This window comes from Leucoraja erinacea, chromosome 25, assembly GCF_028641065.1.
Source record: "Leucoraja erinacea ecotype New England chromosome 25, Leri_hhj_1, whole genome shotgun sequence".
Taxonomy (NCBI): domain Eukaryota; kingdom Metazoa; phylum Chordata; class Chondrichthyes; order Rajiformes; family Rajidae; genus Leucoraja; species Leucoraja erinaceus.
This window is the reverse complement of record NC_073401.1, coordinates 13,409,281-13,432,013: the sequence shown is the minus strand read 5'-3', so window position 1 is coordinate 13,432,013 and position 22,733 is coordinate 13,409,281. Positions and strand designations below refer to the sequence as shown.

At 37.1% G+C, this 22,733-nt stretch overlaps 1 protein-coding gene across 3 annotated transcripts in view; it reads right to left on the bottom strand.

The window, feature by feature from the left end:
- ift81 (intraflagellar transport 81 homolog) overlaps positions 1-22,733 on the bottom strand; it is a 60,206-nt gene that overhangs the window by 25,701 nt on the left and 11,772 nt on the right. For all 3 annotated transcript variants that reach the window (XM_055655755.1, XM_055655752.1, XM_055655754.1), the window contains exons 6-13: positions 20,952-21,017; positions 20,553-20,663; positions 20,092-20,176; positions 19,073-19,236; positions 18,003-18,098; positions 16,614-16,760; positions 4,593-4,742; positions 2,882-3,010 (exon numbers count right to left, since the gene is read on the bottom strand). In XM_055655755.1, the coding sequence (XP_055511730.1) occupies positions 2,882-3,010; positions 4,593-4,742; positions 16,614-16,760; positions 18,003-18,098; positions 19,073-19,236; positions 20,092-20,176; positions 20,553-20,663; positions 20,952-21,017 (948 nt within the window). The remainder of the gene's footprint in view (positions 1-2,881; positions 3,011-4,592; positions 4,743-16,613; positions 16,761-18,002; positions 18,099-19,072; positions 19,237-20,091; positions 20,177-20,552; positions 20,664-20,951; positions 21,018-22,733) is intronic.

Genomic DNA, 22,733 nt, shown 5'->3' with positions numbered 1-22,733 from the left:
CTCCCCAATTAATAACATTTACTGTGAATGGTGTAATGTACATTAAAAGATGGATAAATGAACAACAATAATTACGAGGACAAGAGAGCATGTGGCTGTGGAGATTTCATCTCAGTAATGAATGGCACCTTTTAGAAAGCATGAGAAAAAAAATATTGCGATGAAAAATAAGCTTTTGCAATATTTTCTAATTATAGTACTCATGTGATAGAAAAGCATATGGCAAGCTTGTTACTAAATTCTAGACTGATTAATAAAGACTATTTATTAATTGTTTACTAATAAATAATTTCAAGCATCCATTGCAACACTTTGATGTAAGATTGGTTACTTTAAAACTTGCCTAATTCTTCCACAGGTTCTTATCACAGTTCTACTTTCAAATAAATATATTTTAGACGGAGGACAGCCAAGTAGTTTTTGCTCGCAGCATAAATATTAATCCAATACCTTCTTTAGTAGGCTACATTATTTATAGACAAATCATGAATGGCACTTCTGTCCAATCTTCTCCCAATGAATTCCACCCAACATTCATTTCATTGGATTGTATCATAGTTGTATAGTAGGTTATTATGGATATATGTTTGTATTGTAGTATGGTGGTGGATTCTGGCTTGTTTTATTGTACTGTAATTATTATTTTTTAATAATTGAATAAATTTTTTGATTAAAAAAAACAAAACATTCATTTCATTACATCAATGGGTATTTTGATACCCATTGATGTAATGTTGTAAGTATTTATTTGTGAAATTGTATTTGAAATCTTAAAATCAAGGACAATTTTAACTGTGCTTTAAAAGTAAGCTTTGCCTCTAAAGCCTCAGTCAAATCAAGAAATGTCTATCATTAAGGTGTGGATGCATCTGCTAGCATAATTTTAGCTACAAATAATTGCATTTGTACAACACTACCACCCACACAAATTATTTTTTAACAATGGCTGCTTTAAAGCAACACAGAGAGGATTGCATTGTGATGTTATTCTCCATTCTATGGAATGCAGCATTTTTAAGTTAGACGCTTGAACTGATCATCCAAAGGCATCAGTTCAAGGGTAATTATAGAATAAATAACGACCTTGCAGATGCCAAAAAATATATTTACAATAAAGATTAACAGCAGATTTAGAGGTGGCACAGAGGCACAACGTTTAGTGCTGCTGCCTCACAGCTCCAGCACCCGAGTCAATCCTGATCACTGTGATGAATGGGTAGAGCTTGCATTGAGAGTGTGTGGGTTTCTGACAGATGCTCAATATCCTCCCAATCCTAAAGGTGTGCTAATTGTTAGGTTAACATGCTGCTGTAAATAATTCTTATTGTAAGTAGGTGGCTGGATAATCAGGGTGGAGTTCATGGGCATGTGTGAGAGAACTGGTTAGAGGGCAATGAGGGTGGAATGGGACGGTTCTGATTGTTCTGAGAGGCAGCACAGACTCGATGATGCGAATGGCCATATTCCATATCATGAGAAATTTGGATCACAGAACATAGAACAGTACAGCAGTGAAACAGGCCTTTCGATCCACAATGTCTGTGCCAAACATGATTCCAAGTGCTATCCATAGAAGCTGCCTGATCCGCTGTTAATCCAGTATTTGTGTCTTTTTATGATGCAAAGTTAAATTAATCTTCTTTGCCTGCACATGATTCATAACCCTCATTCCCCTGAAATGTAATAAATGATGAATATTTAATACTAGTGCAAATCCTTTGAACATTAATATCTCTTAATTAACAATGCTCTTGATGACATGCAGAAACATGGTCAGAATATTTCAAGATCAGTTCAGAGGATAGCGACTTTGAAATAAAGTTGCAACTGAAATTGCAGGGATGAGATTACAACATATCAGAGGGCTAATGTTATGACGGACACAATAAATAAATTAAAACAAACCACTTTTCATTGTGTATCTCTAAATCTGAGATAGAGAGAGTGGTGAATAAGAAAATGCTACATAAATGCAAGACAGATCCAGTTCAGAATAAAGTCTAAAACAATATGACAGATTTTCTGGTCTGCAATAAAGCAAGAGCACTCGGCCCTGACATTGAAGAAGCTTGCGCATGAAGCTTAAGGGACTTGGTGGTATAAATGTCCATCTCTGGCACAAATAGGTGCCAGGAGGCTCGTGTTGAAGACCTGTTACATGCAGCACAGTTATGATGTCATGAAGCTGATTGAGCAGCTAATCAAATTGATGACTTCTGACAGTTGCAACTTGTATAATTCTTGCATATTTTACAGAATAAACATTAATTCATACGGTGAATGCGTAGAGGCTTAAATACCTTCAACCTAATATAAAATTTTGAAATTATTGTTCTAAGGGGATTTATGCTGTAGTGACCAAACAAAAATGGATGAAATTATATGTACATAAGATATACAGCAATATAAACTAACAATGATGCTGTCAGTCAATCAAAACAAGCATTAAAATGTTGAAGTTCAGATCAAAGTAATGATTTTGCTCTGACACCCACAATGAGAACATCGCAGGAAATAGCAAGGCAACTTCTGTATTTAATCACGTGAGAAGACTCCAGAACCTTAAGTCAGCATTAATTTCATCCATTGAGCAGAAGGAAATCATTGCTATGTAGATTTTAAAGGGTTAAGAGCAGGCTTGAAACATATGTGGCTATTTTCTCCAGTAACTTTTCTTTATAGAAGGTTATAAATAAAGACTATTTAGATTTGATGAGCAACTATTTTGATGAACAACACATTTTGTACTATAGATATAATGTAATGAATCATATTTTACTGTAATTCAAATCATCATTATTGTTCCCCACAAACTGTAAATCCTTAATATATACGTAATCGTAAAATTAATTTTAAATAGGCTTTTTAAAAAGATGATCACCATTTCAGACATCTCATCGAGTGTGCGTCCCTTCACTTCATCTAACTCGCTCTTCAAAGCAGATACCCTCTCCAGCTCCTCCTGGGTGTCACTGAAGCCAGTAATACCATGTTTTGCTTCAATTGCTTGCTGCAAAAACAGTTTGACAAAGACAAAGTATGTAAGGAACACAGCTGACAAATTTATATCATAAATGATAAAAATGCAGGTAAAAATGTAGAAGCAAGCAATTACAGATGCTGGTTTACACAAAAGGACAAAGTGCTGGTGTAACTCAATGGATTAAGCAGCATTTCACGAGATTATGGATAGGTAATGTTTTGGGTTGGGGCCCTTCATAAGAAAGTCCTGACCCGAAACATCACCTATACATGTTCTCCGGTGAGGCTGATTAACCTGCTGAGTTACTCAGCACTTTGTGTCCTATAGTGTAAATCACATATGTTATAACCAAGGATCTTGGCCATTTATTTAAAGGATGCAAAAATTGCAAGTGGTTTGACATAGATGGCATATGCAATATAAAACCATTCATATTCTTCCATTCCAGTGGAAATATTATAACCTTCACTAGCAAATGAAGGCTTTTTATACAAACTGTGAAAGCACCACTGGAAATACATAACATCTGTGAAACAGCCTAAATGTGCCAGTTAACAAATTATATAACAGGATGTATTATTGGAACAGGTAATAAAAGTAAGTAGGTACTCAAAAATGCTAGAGAAACTCAGTGGGAGCAGCAGCATCTATGGAGCGAAGGAGATAGACAACGTTTCGGGCCGAAACCCTTCTTCAGACTGCAGATGCTGGAAAAACGAAGGTACACAAAAATGCTGGAGAAACACAGCGGGTGCAGCAGCATCTATGGAGCGACGGAGATAGGCAACGTTTCGGGCTGAAACCCTTCTTCAGCGCATCTACAATTTTCAGTTTTCAAGTTTTTTGTGAGCCACATTTTACAGGTTAAAGGCTGTTGTGAGGATCAAGTGAGCCTGATTGTTTAATGGAGCTAACATGGGGGTAATTACCAAGCGGATTCAATTCAACATACCTTGGGTTTAAAAAATATTTCAAATAAAATTCTTCAAAAGAACCCAAGATTACTGTAACAAGGACAAATACGCTAAGTTTGTACTAACCCAATGCTCCTGAAGAGAATACAGCAGCATTAAAAAATAGGTGTAAGAGTTTCTTGCAATATATGAGATATTAACAGTTATTATCTCTTGTATTGTGTATATGTGAATGCATCTCTGCTGAAATAATGTGCACATAAAATTATGCTGTTGGCTTTTTAATGTTACTTTTTCAATTTTTCTTTGCCTGTTTGAAATGCGAGTCGTCAGGTTTTTTTTTTTAAATCGGTAAACAGAAATAAATAGAACATCAATTCCTTTCACTATCTTAAATTTTAAAGAGGGCAGATAAATATGCCAACCAAAATTTATGAATAGGCTTCAAGAAAATATGGTTAAAATATTATACTTAACAATCTGAAACATACTGCACGCTCAAAAGATAAAACCTGTAAAATGGGAGCAGATGCTTTTCTGGGTAATCAGTATGCTTTAAGTAGAGGCATTGGAACCTGCAGGGTTGACTGAAATGTTTCATGGAAAGTTGTATTGTTTCAGATTAATTATCAGCCATGTCTCAGAATGGTCTGATGTTGAGCAGTGAATGTCCTAAAGCAAGCTTCTCATATTACCAGTTGTTGCTGTATGGCTTCATGCCGCTGTTTAAGAATTTCTTCGGTCCTCTGCAAGACACCATACTCTGCTCTTAATTCTGTCAGTTCTTGACGCTTCTTCTTGTACACTGTGCTCTTGCTACGAAGCTTGCTCACGTAGCGCTTGAACTAAAATAATTAATATGAAAAAGTTAACAAGCAATGCTGAAAATAAATTGGGAGGTCTGCTCCCTCCCAGGCCCACAAAATACAGAATTTAAAGGGTGACATTTGTCTCAGAATTGATTATAATCGATGTCTACAGAACAAAGGACAGATTTGCACTGCTAAATATGGCAGTCTCATTTTCTTAGATAACATGGAATAGTCTATAAAAAGTCCTGGGCTGGAAGCCAAAAATAGTGCTGAAACTGTATCTTGCAGAGCTTCCCCTCTCCCCCCACCCATTCTCCACCGTATATTCCATTAATTTGGGAACAAAAATGTTTAAACATCTTAAATCAATAATTCATCCAAGAGTTGAACCTTCCTCACCCCCACCAAAAAAGAAGTTTTAAACAAGTTCATTAACCAATAATAATGTAGACAAAATAAATAAAATATGCCACAGAATGGTTGAATGATCTATAATTCATACAGTATATGTTTAAGCATGTTTAGTACAAAGCTAATTTCTATACACAATCATTATCAGTAGTCCAGAATATCTTCAATATTATTTGTTGAGATTTTGTCATTCAAATATTAATTTAGTAACCTTCCATTTCCAGTATATTAGTCAGTCAGAATGTCATTAATACAAAGAATCCATCTTGCAAACACAATTTACTTAGGCATATGCTGAATGTTACTAGAATGTATATTTATCACTTTTATAAGGTGAAATGGGATCAAGTTTATAAAATTTGCTAATATTCTGTAACAAAGCATTTGACATTTTCCCAACCACAAATTGTTCAATTTAGACTTGAGGTTAATGATGCAATTTAATCCCAAATAGAATGGAAAATTTCTAACATGCCGTATAAAGTTGTGTAAAGTTTAGATTATGCAAAGCAAATAATCTTTGAAGCATGACATGGTGCCTGTATAAGGAAGTTTTCGTGTTTCGCAAGGACATTGTGGGTCGAAGAGCCTGTTCCTGTTCTGTACTCATTTTGTTTACGTTTCACCCAATGAGCTTTTGTTCTTAGAGAAAGATAGATTTTACAAACAGCTCAAATCTGCCATGAACTTAAACTTATACTCTCTCGTGCAAAAAAAAAATTGGACTTCACTGGATAACAATTACAGTTCAATTGTGGGGTAATGGGTTAAGATATCAAAAGGGATGCTCAACACAACAAGTTATTTCACAACATATTTATCACCAATAATCTGTGTCACTTTCACATTAAAACTAATAGATTTATTTACTGGTGAACTTATCAAGTAGCTGTGGCAAAACACAGTAAGATATTGATATTACAGATGAATGGAAAATAAAGATAACATCACAAATTAAACTATTCCTCTCTGTACATTTTTTCATAACCTTCTTGATGAAATGCACCCACACAGAAAAACAATGATCCGTAATTTCTATAAGATTTGTTGAACTGTAATGGCACATTTCAGGCATTGGGTTGGTTTCCAATGTGAAAATTTCAAGAAATTATAAATGATTAAGCCATTGTTCACACTGAGCAATTATCTCTTGCAACTTTCATGACATTGTCAGCATCCTGTCCAAAGTCATCCAAAATCAATCATAACTATGCTCTGTCATATATCTCACTGTCTCACCCTGGTAAGGGCAATGATGGATGCAAACTTCCTGAATCTATGCTAGTTGTCTCAGCAGCCTCTTAGATTAAAAAAAATAAATGGCATGTGACTGGATTTAAATTCATTGTTGTTAAATTGAAGTAAACTAGTCTCTGCACTCTCTCAATATTGTACTTCTGTTAATGTCAACATGGGGATGGGGAGGGTGCGCAATTCTGTAACAGTGCACAACTTGAGTAGTTTAAAGTTTTAGCTAAAGTCTGCTTAGCCCATAAACAAATTAGCAATTCTTCAACAGGAGTAGAACAGAGTAAGGCAAGGCATCATGCCTGTTTTGTTGCCATCTTTCAGCATGCTTAAATTTACTTAGTGTCCTTATCCTTGGATTAGAACATAGCATGAAGGAGCAGTCCCTTTGATCTACAATGTCTGTACCAACATGATGTCAAGTTAAACTAACTGCGTGCACATGATCTATATCATTCCATCCATCTGATAGGCTTCCAATTTGTTGGTCAAAAAGCTACACTGAATATCTCAATGCTTTATTATTTTCAATCTCAATATCTTGTCTGACCCAGAGCAGAGCTTCAGACTCATATCCCTTCCATCAAAAGGACAGTTTTCCCACATCTCCATTACAATTTATCTGCTATAGAAATCCTGATATTTTCCACATATCTGGACTCCCACAACCTGCTCTGCAATTCATCTTCCATCCACCATAAACTTAAACTCGTCAAAAATGTTGTTGCTACCATGCATCGAGGAGGAGGAGCCATCTTGGGGAACGGCTGCTAACCAGCAGCCGTCCTTTTAATTCTTTTCTTTTTTTTTCAGTTTTTAGTTAGTTTTGTTCGTCATTTTTTCGGAGAAATTGACTTCTTATTGTGGGGGGAATGAGGTAACCTTACTTCTAGGTCCCTACCTCGTCGGTGAGGCAGATTTTTCTCTGGGCTGCCCGTCGACCCGTCCTCGTCGCCTACCAGCGGGCTCGGAGCGCCGTTTCCTGGTGGGGACCGCCCAGCACCTCGGCTTCAGTGGCGGCACAGCGCTGGAGCGCCATCGCGGAGCGGAGCGGGCGATACCTTGCCTGGGTCACCGCGCTGGATCGACGCGCTGGAGCTCCGGTGAACTGGACCACCGAGAGCAACACCTCCGAGCTGCGGATCTGTGGAGCGTAGTGGGCGGCGCCGACATTAACATTGGGAGCCTGGGAGCTCCAACTTGGTGCGTCCTTGTCGGCTTCGGAAGCCGACAATCCCCTGCTAGGAAGCGGCCGTTCCAGGTGGCCTAGCCGCTGTGAGGACTCTCCCGACGCCGGGGCAAGACTACCCGGCTAGAACGGCCAGGAACATCGGGCCTCCGTTGAGGCAACAGCGGTGGCCTTAATAGGCCTGACTTTTGGGAGAACTGGGGTTGGGGACTGGACTTTTGTGCCTTCCCCCACAGTGGTAACCACTGTGGGGGGATGATTTTTCTGTGTGTAAGGTACTTTGTTAGTCTGTGTCCAAGATGGCTGTCGGAAGAGAGAGTGGACGCTGGCGCGCTTTAGCTGCCGCTGCTCTCTCTTCACATTGTGTTTTTTTTGATTTTGTTTTGTGTCTTTGGAGCGATTTCTATCTTTAATTTGTGTATTGATGATGTCCATATTATTTATTTTTCTCCGAATATATGTTTTTTTTCTCTTCTGTTTAATCTTTGTAAGGTGACCTTGAGACTTGAAAGGCGCGTCCGAAAATAAAATTTATTATTATTATTATGCTTTCAATGCCAAAAACGACACGTCTAGTTGTAATAGCCCTAATTTTAAATTCCCATTGAGTCTAAATCACTTCATGTTCTTGCCTTCCCTCTCAATGTAACCTTCAAATATCAGAATTTTCAGCATCCATTCCGAGTTAATGCATTCTCCTTCTTGTCACCCAATTTCAGCAACATTCTAATCCCCTCCATTCTAAGCCCCTCCGTCTACTTTTATCTAATGTTAACTGTGCAAGTAAATCACAAATCATGCAGAGCTAATGTGAAATATTGCTTAATATCATTTATCTAGAATGTGTCATGAGAGTCAAAATGGTTTCACCCAATTGAGATGTGAGATGACAGATCCCCAAACAAAAATACATCTTCTTTTGAGAGAATTTATCAAGAACATTTTCATGATGGTACAAATCATTTTCTTTGTCAGTTTCTCATTATTGAAGAAAATTATTGTTGGATATAGCTTGAGAAACAAATTCCCTTCTGAGGCTACTCCAACGTGGCCATTTTTTCATGCACAAGTTACTAAGTCTGGCAGGCTAGCAAACCATAATAATTTCTCAAAGCTAACCACTAACACCATAGACCTGCATTGTCATCTACTGTAGTGCCTGGAACCTGTCATCTTGTTTGAAATCAGACTTTATTCATTGAAGACCCAACACAGAATCCATCTAAATTACCAGGTTCAATTTGTCCTTTAGACTCATCCTTTGTTGAAGAATCAAACATTAAGAAACTACAGATGTTGAAATAAAAACAGAGACAGCAAGGGAAAGGATGAGGACTGCAAGGTAGAGAAAAGAAAATGAAATCAAGTGTCTTTCCACAATCCTAATTAATCTTGCTTAAATGGGATCCAGATTTCTAAATCCATGCTGACAAAAACTGGCAATTGCCAATTGCATAGTAAATTCACTCCTAATTACTGCATAATTTCAGTATTAAAAAAAAATCCAGCCAATGCAACAAAGAGAAATTCAAATTCTACAGCATATGTTTCAAAGCTGTTCCAGGCAATAAATTTAACCTTTCAAAGCCTTATGCGAATGCTTTGATTATACATCAATTTAAATTCATATAATATAGTTAGATTGTCATTTACATGATCTGAATCACACTGCAAAATTCTTTGATAAGTATAAAAGAGAAAAAAAAAAAAATTGTCATCAATTGTAAATCTGGTACCAGCAGCGTGTTTGTTTGGAGAACTAATCAAAACGCTCCTGAGAAAATAATGATTTGTAGATTTATTAACAAAGATGAGCAACAGAATGATTGAAGCTCGCATGTTAATTACACTTTGATCTTCAAAAGATCCATGGAGCTTATTCAAATACTGTGAAAAGAATGCAACATGTGTGAAATGTATTTGTCATGGGTCACAGCCACCTGTTTTTTGGCAAGCCACAAATGATAATCATAGTTTAGTAACTGGAGCTGTCGCTGGACATACTTAGTAGGTTACAAGCACCCTCCCACCCAACCTCCCTCCTCTGTAGGTTTCAGACTACACCATAGGTATGCAGCTCCACCTCACGTCAAATCAAAAGAAAATAATATTGAAAAGAAAAGATAAGATTATACTACAACTTTCATTCGCTATTAGAAATATAACAAGCAGCAGAATTACTTTTAATTACTGAAAATTGAACACCACCACCAATGTTCACAATAATCACGAACATTAGGTCTAACCGCTGTAATGGAGACTTAAAACAAAAGACCATAAGGGCTATAAATACACACCCATGCAATTCTCCATGGTGAACAACAGTATTAACTTGCGATGTTTTTAGATCAATATGAAACTGGTTTAAGAATATTGTCAGAGCCATATAAAACTGCTCACACATGCACATGCCACTCAGGAATAAAGGCTTCGTATAGTATCGACAGGAGCCAAGGAACTGTCAGAAGATGGAAGAAGTATTTGCCACAATAGCATAGATTAAAAATCGCAAGGAAGCTTAACTTTCCTCCATTTTCCCCATTTCACTTCAGAAACCAGAATTCCATTTTGGCAAATTTCATAAGTTATAAGAGCAGAATTAAGCTATTCAGCCCATCCAGTCGACTCTGCCATTCAATCGTCACTGATCTATCTTTCACCCTCAACCCCATTCTCCTGCCTTCTTCTCCTCATAACCTTTGACACCATTACTAATCAATCTCCACTTTAAAAATACACATTGACAGCTTCCACAGCCTTCTGTGGCAATGAATTCCACAAATTCACCACCCTCTGACTAAAGAAATTCCTCGTCACCTTTTTCAAGGTACGTCATTTTATTCTGAGGCTGTGCCTCCTGGTCCTAGACACTCCCACCAGTGGAAACATCCTCTCCACAGACACTCTAACCAAGACTCTCACTATTCGGTAAGTTTCAATGAGGATCCCCCTCATCCTTTTGAACTCCAGTGAGTACAGGCCCAGAGCTCCGCAGACCACGGCTTCAGGAAGTGACAGTCCGCGGGCCAGCGATCGGAGCACTCCTCTCCGGCGACCCCCGGCAAGGGTTCGCCCGCTACATGATGGAAAGTGTCCCGCTGCTGTAGCTCTGGTCCCGAGTCCGGGAAAGGCCGTTCCAGTCCATGGTGTTAGGCCTCTCCTTCAAAGAGGCGACCAAAAGCGGTTACCCCCTTTCCCCCCCCCCCCCACTACCCCTCACACACCGAGAGACACTAAAACAGACATTTGGAGACACTAAAAAAAAGTCAGAATAACTCCCAGCGCCCCCACCGACTATATACCCTTTAATAAAATCTGACAATGCACAATCATTCTCATAAAACTCATTGAGTCCCTCTCCAATGCCAAGATGTTTTGCTGCCCATACCCCTCAACCTTCCAAGGTAATGACAATCCTGCTTAATCAATCCCACCTTCATTTGCTTAACAGTTATGGACCGACACCTAGACCATTCCAAAACACGTAATGCCTTGGTTAAAACTTGAAACAATGCACAATAGTGGAACATAGCGATGTTACTGTTGATGCATGATGTTTTATGACATATTAAAATAACAGGTAATACTTTTTAACCAAATTATTAATCGAGCTTGAGAGTTCGACAGCAGCTTTGTTGCATTCCGCACCTTAAGACAAATACTGAAATAGTCAGCTACGGTGCCCTCCATAATGTTTGAGACAAAGACCCATCATTTACTTATTTGCCTCTGTACTCCACAATTTGAGATTTGTAAAAGGAAAAAAAAATCACATGTGATTAAAATATACATTGTTAAATTTTATTAAAGGGTATTTTTATACATTTTAGTTTCACCATGTTGAACTATCAGCTGTGTTTATACAAGGCACCATAATGTTTGGGACACATGGCTTCATAGGTGTTTGTAATTGCTCAGGTGTGTTTAATTGCCTCCTTAATGCTGGTACAAGAGAGTTCTCAGCACCAAGTCTTTCCTCCAGTCTTTCCATCACCTTTGAAAACTTTTATCAACATGAGGACCAAAGTGGTGCCAATGAAAGTCAAAGAAGCCATTATGAGACTGAGAAACAAGAATAAAACTGTTAAGATATCAGCCAAACGTTAGGCTTACCAAAATCAACTGTTTGGAACATCATTAAGAAGAAAGAGAGCACTGGTGAGCTTACTAATCACAAAGGGACTGGCAAGCCAAGGAAGACCTCCACTGCTGATGACAGAAGAATTCTCTCTATAATAAAGAAAAAAACCCAAACACCTGTCCGACAGATCAGAAACACTTTTCAGAAGTCAGGTGTGGATTTGTCAATGACCAATGTCCGCAGAAGACTTCATGAACAGAAATACAGAGGCTACACTGCAAGATGCAAACCACTGGTTAGCCGCAAAAACAGGATGGCCGGGTTACAGTTTGCCAACAAGTACTTAAAAAAGTAACCACAGACTTGTGGACAGATGAGATGAAGATTAACCTATATCAGAGTGATGGCAAGAGCAAAGTATGGAGGAGAGAAGGAACTGCCCAAGATCCAAAGCATACCACCTCATCTGTGAAACACAGTGGTGGGGGTTTTATTGCCTGCGCATGTATGGCTGCTGAAGGTACTGGCTCGCTTATCTTCATTGATGATACAAGTGCTGATGGTAGTAACATAATGAATTCTGAAGTGTATATACACATCCTTTCTGTTCAAGTTCAAACAAATGTCTCAAAATTCATTGGCCGGCGGTTCATTCTACAGCAAGACAATGATCCCAAACATACTGTTAAAGCAACAAAGGAGTTTTTCAAAGCCAAAAAATGGTCAATTCTTGAGTGGCCAAGTCTGATCTGAACCCAATTGAACATGCCTTTTATATGCTAAAGAGAAAACTGAAGGAGATTAGCCCCCAAAACAAGCATAAGCTAAAGATAGCTGCAATACAGGCCTGGCAGAGCATCACCAGAGAAGCCACCCAGCAACTGGTGATGTCCACAAATCGCAGATTTCAAGCAGTCATTGCATGCAAAGAATATGCAAAAAAATACTAAACATGACTACTTTCATTTACATGACATTGCTGTGTCCCAAACATTTCGGTGCCCTGAAATGGTGGGACGGGGACTATGTATAAACACTACTGCAATATCTACATGGTGAAGCCAAAATATATAAAAATGGCCTTTATTAAAATCTGACAATGTGCACTTTAACCACATGTGACTTTTTCTATTACAAATCTCAAATTGTGGAGTACAGAGGCAAATAAATATATGATGTGTCTTTGTCCCAAACATTATGGAGGGCACTGTATTTAGCAAAAGTACTGTACAAAAGTGGCTTTGAACTAAAACTCTAATCCTTTTATGCAGCAAAAGATTAATTGGTATACATTTTCTGCAAACACAACCATGGTGTTTACATTAACACTTCCAATGAAATAGGTCCCGATATAATTGAGAAAATTACATTTAATACATTTTATGAGGCAAGGGCAATAATAAGCAAATAATATGCAAACAAGCAATTCAGGTGAATGCAACTCATCAAATTGGAGTCATATATTGTGGCTGCAAAGTGGCAAATTGACATTTCTGAGTGGTATAAGTACACAGTCACAAATTGTGAAGGCAGATTCTGTTTTCATCTTCATATTTTAATTCTCATTACTGTTATTGGTATTTTCAATATTGCTTTCTGCACATTTAACTCCAAATCCATGTCAGTAATACCAGCATGAATTTCCTACCTACGATGATATTTTAAAATAAGCATTCATAAATAACTTTGCTGCAAAAAACAAGTGTTGGAAACACTGCTTTTGCAACCAATTTGCATACATCCTGGGATTCCAATATCTTTAGTAAACTAATAGTATAGGATCATGTACTTATTATTACTTCAGGGCAACTTTGAACAAGGTTAACAATTGCAATATTAGTTTAGTTAGGCGCGGGAAAATTACTTGCTGTTCTGAACAGTTTTTCTGGAAATAAAATGTCCAGTCAATTTTAAAGAAATAGTTCTCAGTTAATAATTATTTGACTTCACTTAACTGACAATTGCATTTTGTTTAAACGTTACCTGCTATATACTGTGACAATGCAACTTATAAATGGTTTCAGGCACAATTACCCCATCCGTCAATGATTTTGGTCTCCTTTTCTTTCCTACTGATCCCACATTGCAAACACTAAACAATTCCAAATGTCCTAACCACTCCACAACTGGATAACAAAAACAAAAAAACTAAATAAAGTTATGGACTACTGCTTTAGCTGCTCTTTAGTTTATTATTATTGTCATGTGTACAGTGAGGTACAGTGGAAAATTTTATTGCACGCTCTCCAGTCAAAGACTATACATGATTACAATGAAGTCATCCACGATGTACAGATAAAGGGTACAACATTTAGTGCAAGATAAAGTCCAATTAAAGCTTTAATATGCGTGGCCTTTTTTCCGACCTTACCTACATTATTTATTTACAAGGCTATGAGTAAATTATCTTAATAAAGTTAGACCCTAGATGAGATGAGAGATTTTTATTGTCGCATGTGACAAGTCATAGTGAGATGCTTTGTTTTACATACCTAGGCATACAAACAACAACTATTAACTGAGAGTTCCACTTAAAAAAAATCAATATTGTCACTTCTCACAGGAGGCATACGCAGCTCATAATTTCAAGTGTAACAAATAAGCAGAGTTACATTTACTCAATCTGCAAGTGGACTTTTGAGATTCATCAATACCAGCAGTGCTCACGAGTTGTTCAGCTCGCTGAGATAAATTATATATTCAGTGCAGCAACTGATCATTAAAGCCTTCTGATCCTTCTACATAATTATCCTTGAAGATTATTAGTAAAATTATAGTCAAGTCAAATGATATTTGCAAATTTTACATCAACATTATGGATACTTGATATTTTTTCTTTTTCGGTCACAGCAATACGCGAGAGGCCAGGTTTGAACAATAAAGACATCAGTTATCCATAATCAGTATAATATGTTGAGTTCTTATCCACATGCAATGAGAAGAACATCATAAAACCATAAATCATAAAAAGCCACGGAGGAGATTTATGAAAGTGATGCCCGATTTGGACAATTTTGGCTATGAAGATGAAATAGCTCTTTTGGAATTGTTTGTTTGGTAAGAGACTGAAAAGAAACATAACTGAGGTTTACAGGATAATTAGAGGCCTGGATAGAGTAATATTAAGAGCCCAATTTCCTTATCAGAGAGGTCAATGACTATGGGAAACAGATTTAAAGCACTTGCAGAGTGCTAAAGGAAACTTGGCCTTTTTTCATCTGGAGGTTAGTAAGACTCCAGAACTCACTGCGTGAAATGATAACAGAGGCAGAAACTCTGATAACATTCGGGAAATTAAGACGGATGAGTACTTTATGTGTCCCAGCCTAAGGATTGGAAATGAGATGAGGATGAACAACGTTTGTTCAACTTGCTCAACTCAAAGGCTGAATGATTTTGCCGGGATCATAAAAGTCCATGGTCTATCCAGCAAAGTCGTTCATTTCTAGCTTCATTCTAATTAACCCATTTGGTCTCATCTCTTTTATCAAATTCTCCTTGTCCTAACCCTCTCACTCCACCTACACTGCAACTTCAAAATAACTTTTTCCCACAATAGCAATGTGTTGAGGACCTTAAACAATAACTCCTCTTCTTTCCACAGATGCTGCCTAACCTCCTGAATGTTCGCAAAATTTAGGATTTTTATTTGCATCTGTAATTTTGTTTATTTTTTGGTTATCATTCCACGAAATCTGCTCTGCCCAAAAATGAACATGACAGTAAACTAAATCTTAGCAGGCCTACTTTCAACTTCCTCATCAAAATATCTACTATCCCTATCACAAAATTACAGTAGCAAATGCAAAGAATTCATTGCAAATGACGACAGTATTCTGGTTCACCTGCAACTTGTTTGTTAATGAAGCTATCTAAGCCACCTACTGAATGGCAAGTTACACAATACCCACACTCAAGAAAGACTAAAGGGCCTGTCCCACTTTCACAACCTAATTCACAACCTCTGCCGAGTTTGCCCTTGACTCATACTTGCAGCATGGTCGTCACAAGGTCGTGATGCTAGTCGTAGGTACTCGTGGCATCAAGTAGGTTGCGGCGTTTTTTTCTAGCCTGATGAAAAATGTCCACGAGTAAAAAAGGTCGTGAATTAGGTCGTGAAAGCGGGACAGGCCCTTAACTGTTTTCCCTTGGCATTGTAAAGTATTATTATTTCCATGTTCCCCATCATTTTGAAGTCTCTATCCCATTATATACACCTGTGGTAACTGGTGCAGTTCGAGGGCTGGATACAGTGGTTGATGGTTTCAGTTACAAAGAGCAAATGAAGTGTGGAAAGCTTAATTCCATTTGTTTGATAAAACCTTGACACCACCCAGCAGAAAAATGTAGTCAGCTTCATCAGTACTCCATTCACGAACATCAATGCCCATCTCTTTCCACCATCATCAGCACTTGTCACTCCACTTTATATCACTTACAGGTGGAACTGCAGCAATTTGACAAGATTTCTTCAACAAATACTTTGAAAAACGTTATTTTGACTGCTGAGAAAGAAAAGGCTAAAGGTGCACAAGAACATTGCTGCCCCCAAGTTACACATTATGCGGAGATATATCATTAGCCTTTCATTGTCATTAGATAATCCTGGAAAAAATTTACTCATGTTACTATGAGAATAGGTTGATACTACAGAAAGCTGACGAGAAAGACCACCACAATGAGGCCTACACAATATTGTCACGTAAATGAACTCAGCAGCAGTGCAATTTTCATCACAGTTAACTTTTTGTTGAATGTAAACTAATACTCTTAATACACACTACCAATTTTGACTTTAGTGATTGGCTTACATGACCAACGATTTATTAGTCAATAAGCATATATCAAATTAAAAATATCACATATAACCAATATGCTGTCATTTCTACAACCGATTACACAGAAAAAAAACATTAATAGCCAATAAACCAAAGATACCTTAAATATGCATATTAAACAGTTTCAGTTATCTTACCTCATCACCTTTCAGAACTTCTGTGCCGTCAAAATCACGAGCCTGACTTGATTTCTGAGCCAGTTCCTTCTCCATGCTCAAAAGTTCTTCTCTGCATTCTTGTAACTCTTCAGCCTTTGCTTCTTTTTTTCGGGAAATGATAGAAGCCTGTGTGAAAATTAAATTGTTACATTGGAATTTGATCACTTCTAACAGCATAGGAGTATAATTTCAAAAGCAGACGATGGAAATCAGAAACAATACAAAATATTTATTACATTTTGCAAGCTTATATTTTTGTTATTCGCTCAAACACAAGTCAAAGTACTGCATACAATTGCTAGAGAAAAGCCTAAAGCTACACATCACTGTACAACATCTGTGTACAGGCTCAAACCCCATGCACAGACTTCTACAAGGTTGGTCCCAGTGATTGGCAACCTTCCTCAAGAACCGACTCCAGAATGACATATATAGTTATACCTTGTCCAGACTCTAACATTCCATTACTGTACATTCAAAGAATTATAAATTCTTCAGAAAAGAAATCAATGAGCTTCACGTGAACAAGGAATTTCATGACGATAAACTAATCTGAATCTAGGTTTGTAACAAATCAAAACATAAGATGACAAGAAAATAGGAATAAATGTAGGCCACTCTTCTCAAGCCTACCCACTATTTATATTTGATCTGTCTAAAACCTCACCTCTTCATCAGCACTCAAATCACCAATCTTTCAAAAATGTATTGACCCAAGAATTTCCTTTGCATCTCGGTTTTAAATAGCCCACAAGCCCCCAATTTGTAATTCTGTCCCCTCATTCATATTTCCCACACGACTAGAAACGTCTTGATATCATATCTCCTTAGGATATCACATTTCAATAAGATCACCCCTCATCCTTCTAAATTAAAGAAAATATCTATTTTTGATTGCCTCCTGTGCTTCGTTTAAAAAAAAAAAATCAAATAAGGAGAAGCAAATCTACATCTAGCTGGCAAAATTACAGAATATTTTCAAACGAAGAAATGAAAGTCCATTTTTGGTGGGGGTGGTATATAGGGATACATACCGACTGGATGGCATGTTACCAGTATTAAGCTTCACACTAGCAGCTTCTGCAATAGATCACATGTTATTGAGGAATTTAATTCCATACAGTGGCAAACTGTGAGGGTTACCATTAGTCATTAATGAAGAATATCACTTTTCTGCCAGAGACAAGTTCCCGGTGTGGTATCAATCCAGAACTTCAGTAGCTCCAGTAGCCAAGCCAATGGGGCTGTATCACATTAATCAACTAACTGCCATACCAAAAATTAGTTCTCCATTTTAGTCCATACAGATACCTACCTAGAAATATATCTAGAGCTCACCTTCTATACTAATGTTTACATTTTCATTACCTGTTGGCGGAAGAGGAAAAGTTTGTCATCCATGGGATCATTTCTCATCATCTTCTTTTCAATTAGTTGATTAATTTGTGTATTAATTTCCTGGATCTAAAAAAAAGTAATATCAACAGAGACATATGCTTTGAGTTTGTAAAAAAGTACTAACAAAATTGAGACAGTATAACTTTGCAAGCATAGTGCAGTAAAGTTCCAGGTGTGGCTATTTCACAACAGCAGCAATATCTTGAAACACTTGGAAGTCAAACAGCATTTGTGGAGAGATAAACAGTTATCACTTCAAGTTAATGTAATAAATATAATAAATGTTTATTGAACTGAAATGTTTGTAAGTAGATCAATATATTGCAGAAAGTTCCTTGAAATGCCACAAGTGGTGAAGTATTCCAATCATAAAATTAAAAAACATGATGAAAAAATATAATGTCTAATATTATAAGAAAGTATTCATCATTTAGGTTAATTATGTTTTAATTTGTTTAAGTGTAGGACTATTTTTCTTTACAAACTAAGGCAAAGACTTATACCTGCTGTCAAAAAACTTCAAGGATTAAGACCTGCTGTTTTTGACAGTATATTCCTATGCACCATAGAGCCTCACTAATTAGTAGCAGGCTTCAGAGAACTGGTTGTTGATCCTTTCCTCCAATAAATGTATATCAGAGACAAGAGTTTTGAGCTGTGTCATGTGGTGAGGCAAGCACAAGAAGGACCTAGTTCCATTCATTGAATAGAGCTATTACATTTCTTCTTGGTGAGAGTATTATGTAGTTATCTAAAATTGGAGAATTCAATGTTCATACCATTGTTTGTAAGCTACCCAAGTGCGGTGTTATGTAAAGAAAATATTCCTGACATTTTACCAAATTGTGAGGGCAGAAATTGTCATTTCCCCTTCATTGTTATGTATTATTCTATACAACTTAACAAGCCTAGAATGCTTGCTCTCAAGTTGGACACGATAGTCATCATCCTGTCTAGGAAATGGCTTAGAAAAGGCTACATATTGCACATTTATTATAATCAACATCCAAAGAGACAAGAACGTTGTCACATCACAGCACCTTAGCTTCAAGTTCGCTGAGATCAGATTGTCCCATTGCAGGTTCCACAACCACTTTTTGTAAAAAATGAACAGTTTTCTTCTTGCTCTCCAATTCCTTAGGAAGCTTGTCAGACACCATATACGTATTAAATTTGATCTCCTCATCCAGCCTTTTCATCAAACCTGAAATGAACATTCAGTTATTACTTCATTCATTATTTTAATCACCAAACTAAAACTATGCAGATTAACTGATTGTTTATTTAGAATAGTTTTATTTTTGTTCTATTAAAATAGCACATTGCTCAGGATGGAAACATTTGAAACTTCATTATTTATAAGCATCACAATTCAAAAATGCCTAAATCCACCCTCACTTCTATGGAAAGATTTAAATAATCCTCGAAGTCTCATTGTTCGGCAGATCACCTCAACCTCCTAAAACAGAATGAAATTTTTGTTTCATCATGCAACAACTCTGCCTTCTACTGGCTGAATGCGAGGTTTCACTTATGGAGAACTATTTATCAGGTATAAATCTTTACAACAAAGTCTGCACTCGCTCAAGGTAGCTCAATACCGCCTTCTTAAGGACAATTAAATATGAGGCATTACCAGCAATGCCCGTTTCCAATGAAAGAATGTCTATGTGTGTGTCTGTGTCTGTGTGTGGCACAAGCACATGCAAGTATTCTTCACTGCCTGTGCAGCAGGGCCTTGTATCCAATCATTAGGGACCTCCTTGCCACTGAACTAAAACCTTGCTATATCAAAACCATCTAGTAACAAGAGTGCACCAATCAACCCACTTCAGAGGAATTCACAAAAGCCATCATCAATTCCTCAGAATTGGTGCAGAAGCAAGTGATAAACAAACTCAAGGATTTGCCCAAGCAGATAGATAGATATCTTACCACAAGGCAGAGCTGTTTAATGAACAACCTAGTTACTAGCCGATTTTTTTGTACTAATCACAGGCTGTTATCCCTGGCATTTCCATTTGAACACCTTGATTTACATGGTTTGGTCAGCACTTACTTTCAGGCTTTGCATCTGCTGAAGCTTGTCGGAGGTCCTTCAACTGCTGTTGCGCCCTTTGCAACCTTTGCTCTGCATGGAATAACTGTAAAATTAAAAATACAATGTAAAGTTCAACAGAATAAAAATGGCAAATTATGACAAAAATATTTCCTTTGAATGGATTGTAACCATGTGTGGTTTACTTTCATAACATCAACATGTCAACAGTCTTTCATGTTTCATATATCTCCCCCCAAATGGCCTGTTATAGCGAGGGTTTACTGTACAATAAATGTAGTCATTATAATCGTTGTTTTTACAGGGAGAATAAATTATAAGAATTTTGTCGTTTTCCTTCATGATTTACTGATTAAATTAATATGGTAGTACTATTCTAAACCTGTACTAACTCTGTAAACTATTCAGAATAATTCTTCATGGCCTTGCATAACTTGTCATTTCTAATGCATTTCTCACACCTGATTTTTCTGTTCCTGCTTTTGCTGCATTAAAGATTCTTCTCTTTCCTTCTCCACACGAAGCTGCCTAGCCATTTCCAACATCCGCTGGTGATTTGATACTGTGTCCACCTAGTGAAAGCATGCAAACATTGCTTTTTACTATTAACATCTTAAGAAAATATGTTGCTATTAATAAGTAGCTGCATTGACAGAGTGGAATTCACACCATTTACATCAAGTGCATTCATTAAGTATACATCTCCTTGCAGATATTAATTACTCCCAAGTCTCTGTTTACTCAGATGTGTTATTCAATCTCTCCCCTAAGCATGTTTCTTCAATCCAGATCCATGTTATTTTAACATGTGATAACTACAGCTGAGGAAATAATATCCTTACAATATAACTTAATCATACCCTCTTTTTTAAACGTTCGACCCGCTTAATGAGTTGATCCTTCTCTTCCTCCATTGCATTTATATCCTGCCGATTCAACACAAAAATTTATTGCATTTAACTTGCATTTTAAGGTTTAGATATTTTTTATAGGTTGAGTTTCACAATAAATACCAGACATCTCTGGCATTCAGCAACAATTTATACATAACATCTTCTGCATGGTGACACATTAGAAATAATTCTGAAACATAATTCTTTAACGTGATAACATAAATGTATTACACAAAGTTAAACATAAAATGTATTTGCCAGTCTAAGTGGTGATCATTTGAAAAGGATGGACTTGGACTTGCACAGCTCCATTCACAACCTCAGCAGATGCTAGTGTCAATAAGTTCTTCTGTAAGAACACCCATGACACTATAAAAAAAAACAAACATCTACTTATGGGATATGGCAAGTACAATAACAACATTTCAAAGACGCTTGGACAGGTCCAGGGATAGGAAACGTTTAGAGGGATATGGGGCAAATGGGAATAGCTTAGAAGGGGGACCTTGGTTGGCATAGACGAATTGGGCCGAAGGGCCTATTTCTGTGCTATATGACTCTATATAGCTGCTCTTCCACTTTTATTTTACATTAAATACCTCAGCCTCAAGACTAACAATTTGCCCTTGCTGCAGCACGCAGAGAAAGTACCAAATAAATGAAAATCAGGCAGAGTCAATGTATCTATTCCGACAAAATACCAAATTAAAAAAACTAGAAAAAAAATGTAATCAAGCACACCAGATGTGAAGAATATCAGCAGTAAAAGATAACGTCAAATCAAGTCAAGGAGTCATACAGCTTGGAAACAGACCTTTCAGCCCAACTTGCCCATGCTGACCAAGATGGCTCTATCTACATATTGGTAACTCAATGCACATTAATGCAGGAAATTAACTTTTGGAACACATTTTGACTAACAAATTGGTTTGTGTATCAGTAGAATTTGCAATACCTTGCATGGTTTGGATACTTTGAATATACTCAATGTATTCAAGTTGGAGATTCAAATTCAAACTACGACGGAATCAGGTATGGGGTGAGAGAGAGAAAGTAGTCAAGAATGGATCAGTAACAATCTTATTAAAGGACAAAATGGACTTAAAGGGGCAATTGGCCTAATGCTGCTCCTATTTATTATGCTCTTGTGAGTTCTATTGCCTTTCCGAATGTCCCACCCCGCATCCCAGGAAAGGATCACGAGAGGCAAGTTTCAGTGTCAAATAGGCCTCCACAAGTATAGATAATTATAATTAAATACTTCTAAAAAAAGTGGTTCAAATTTATGGGGTGATAAATACAATTGCTACAATAGATAGACAGATAGGTATAGATGCATGGATAGGAGAGGTTGAGATGGATATGGGACAATAACAGGCAAATAGGACAAACCTAGATGTGGCATCTTGATTGGCGTGGATGATATGTGCCAAAGGGCCAGTTTCCGGGCTATACGACTCTATAACACTCCAATATCATATTGGTTTAATAGAACTGATGGATGAATTCATGAAAGAATTTCCCACCCATTTGAAATTCAAAGTTTCTACTATCTTCTGAAACTGTGATTTAAAAATTCTCATACTTGCCTTTGATCCTTGCATGATTTTGTGGGATCCCTATAATATTTCTTATCTGGCATCTTCCACATCTCCAATTTTCATTGCTCCACCTTTAGTAAGTCTGTCCTTAACTTTCCAGCCCCAAGATGTACAATTCCCTTCCTAAACATCTCCACTTTTAATACGA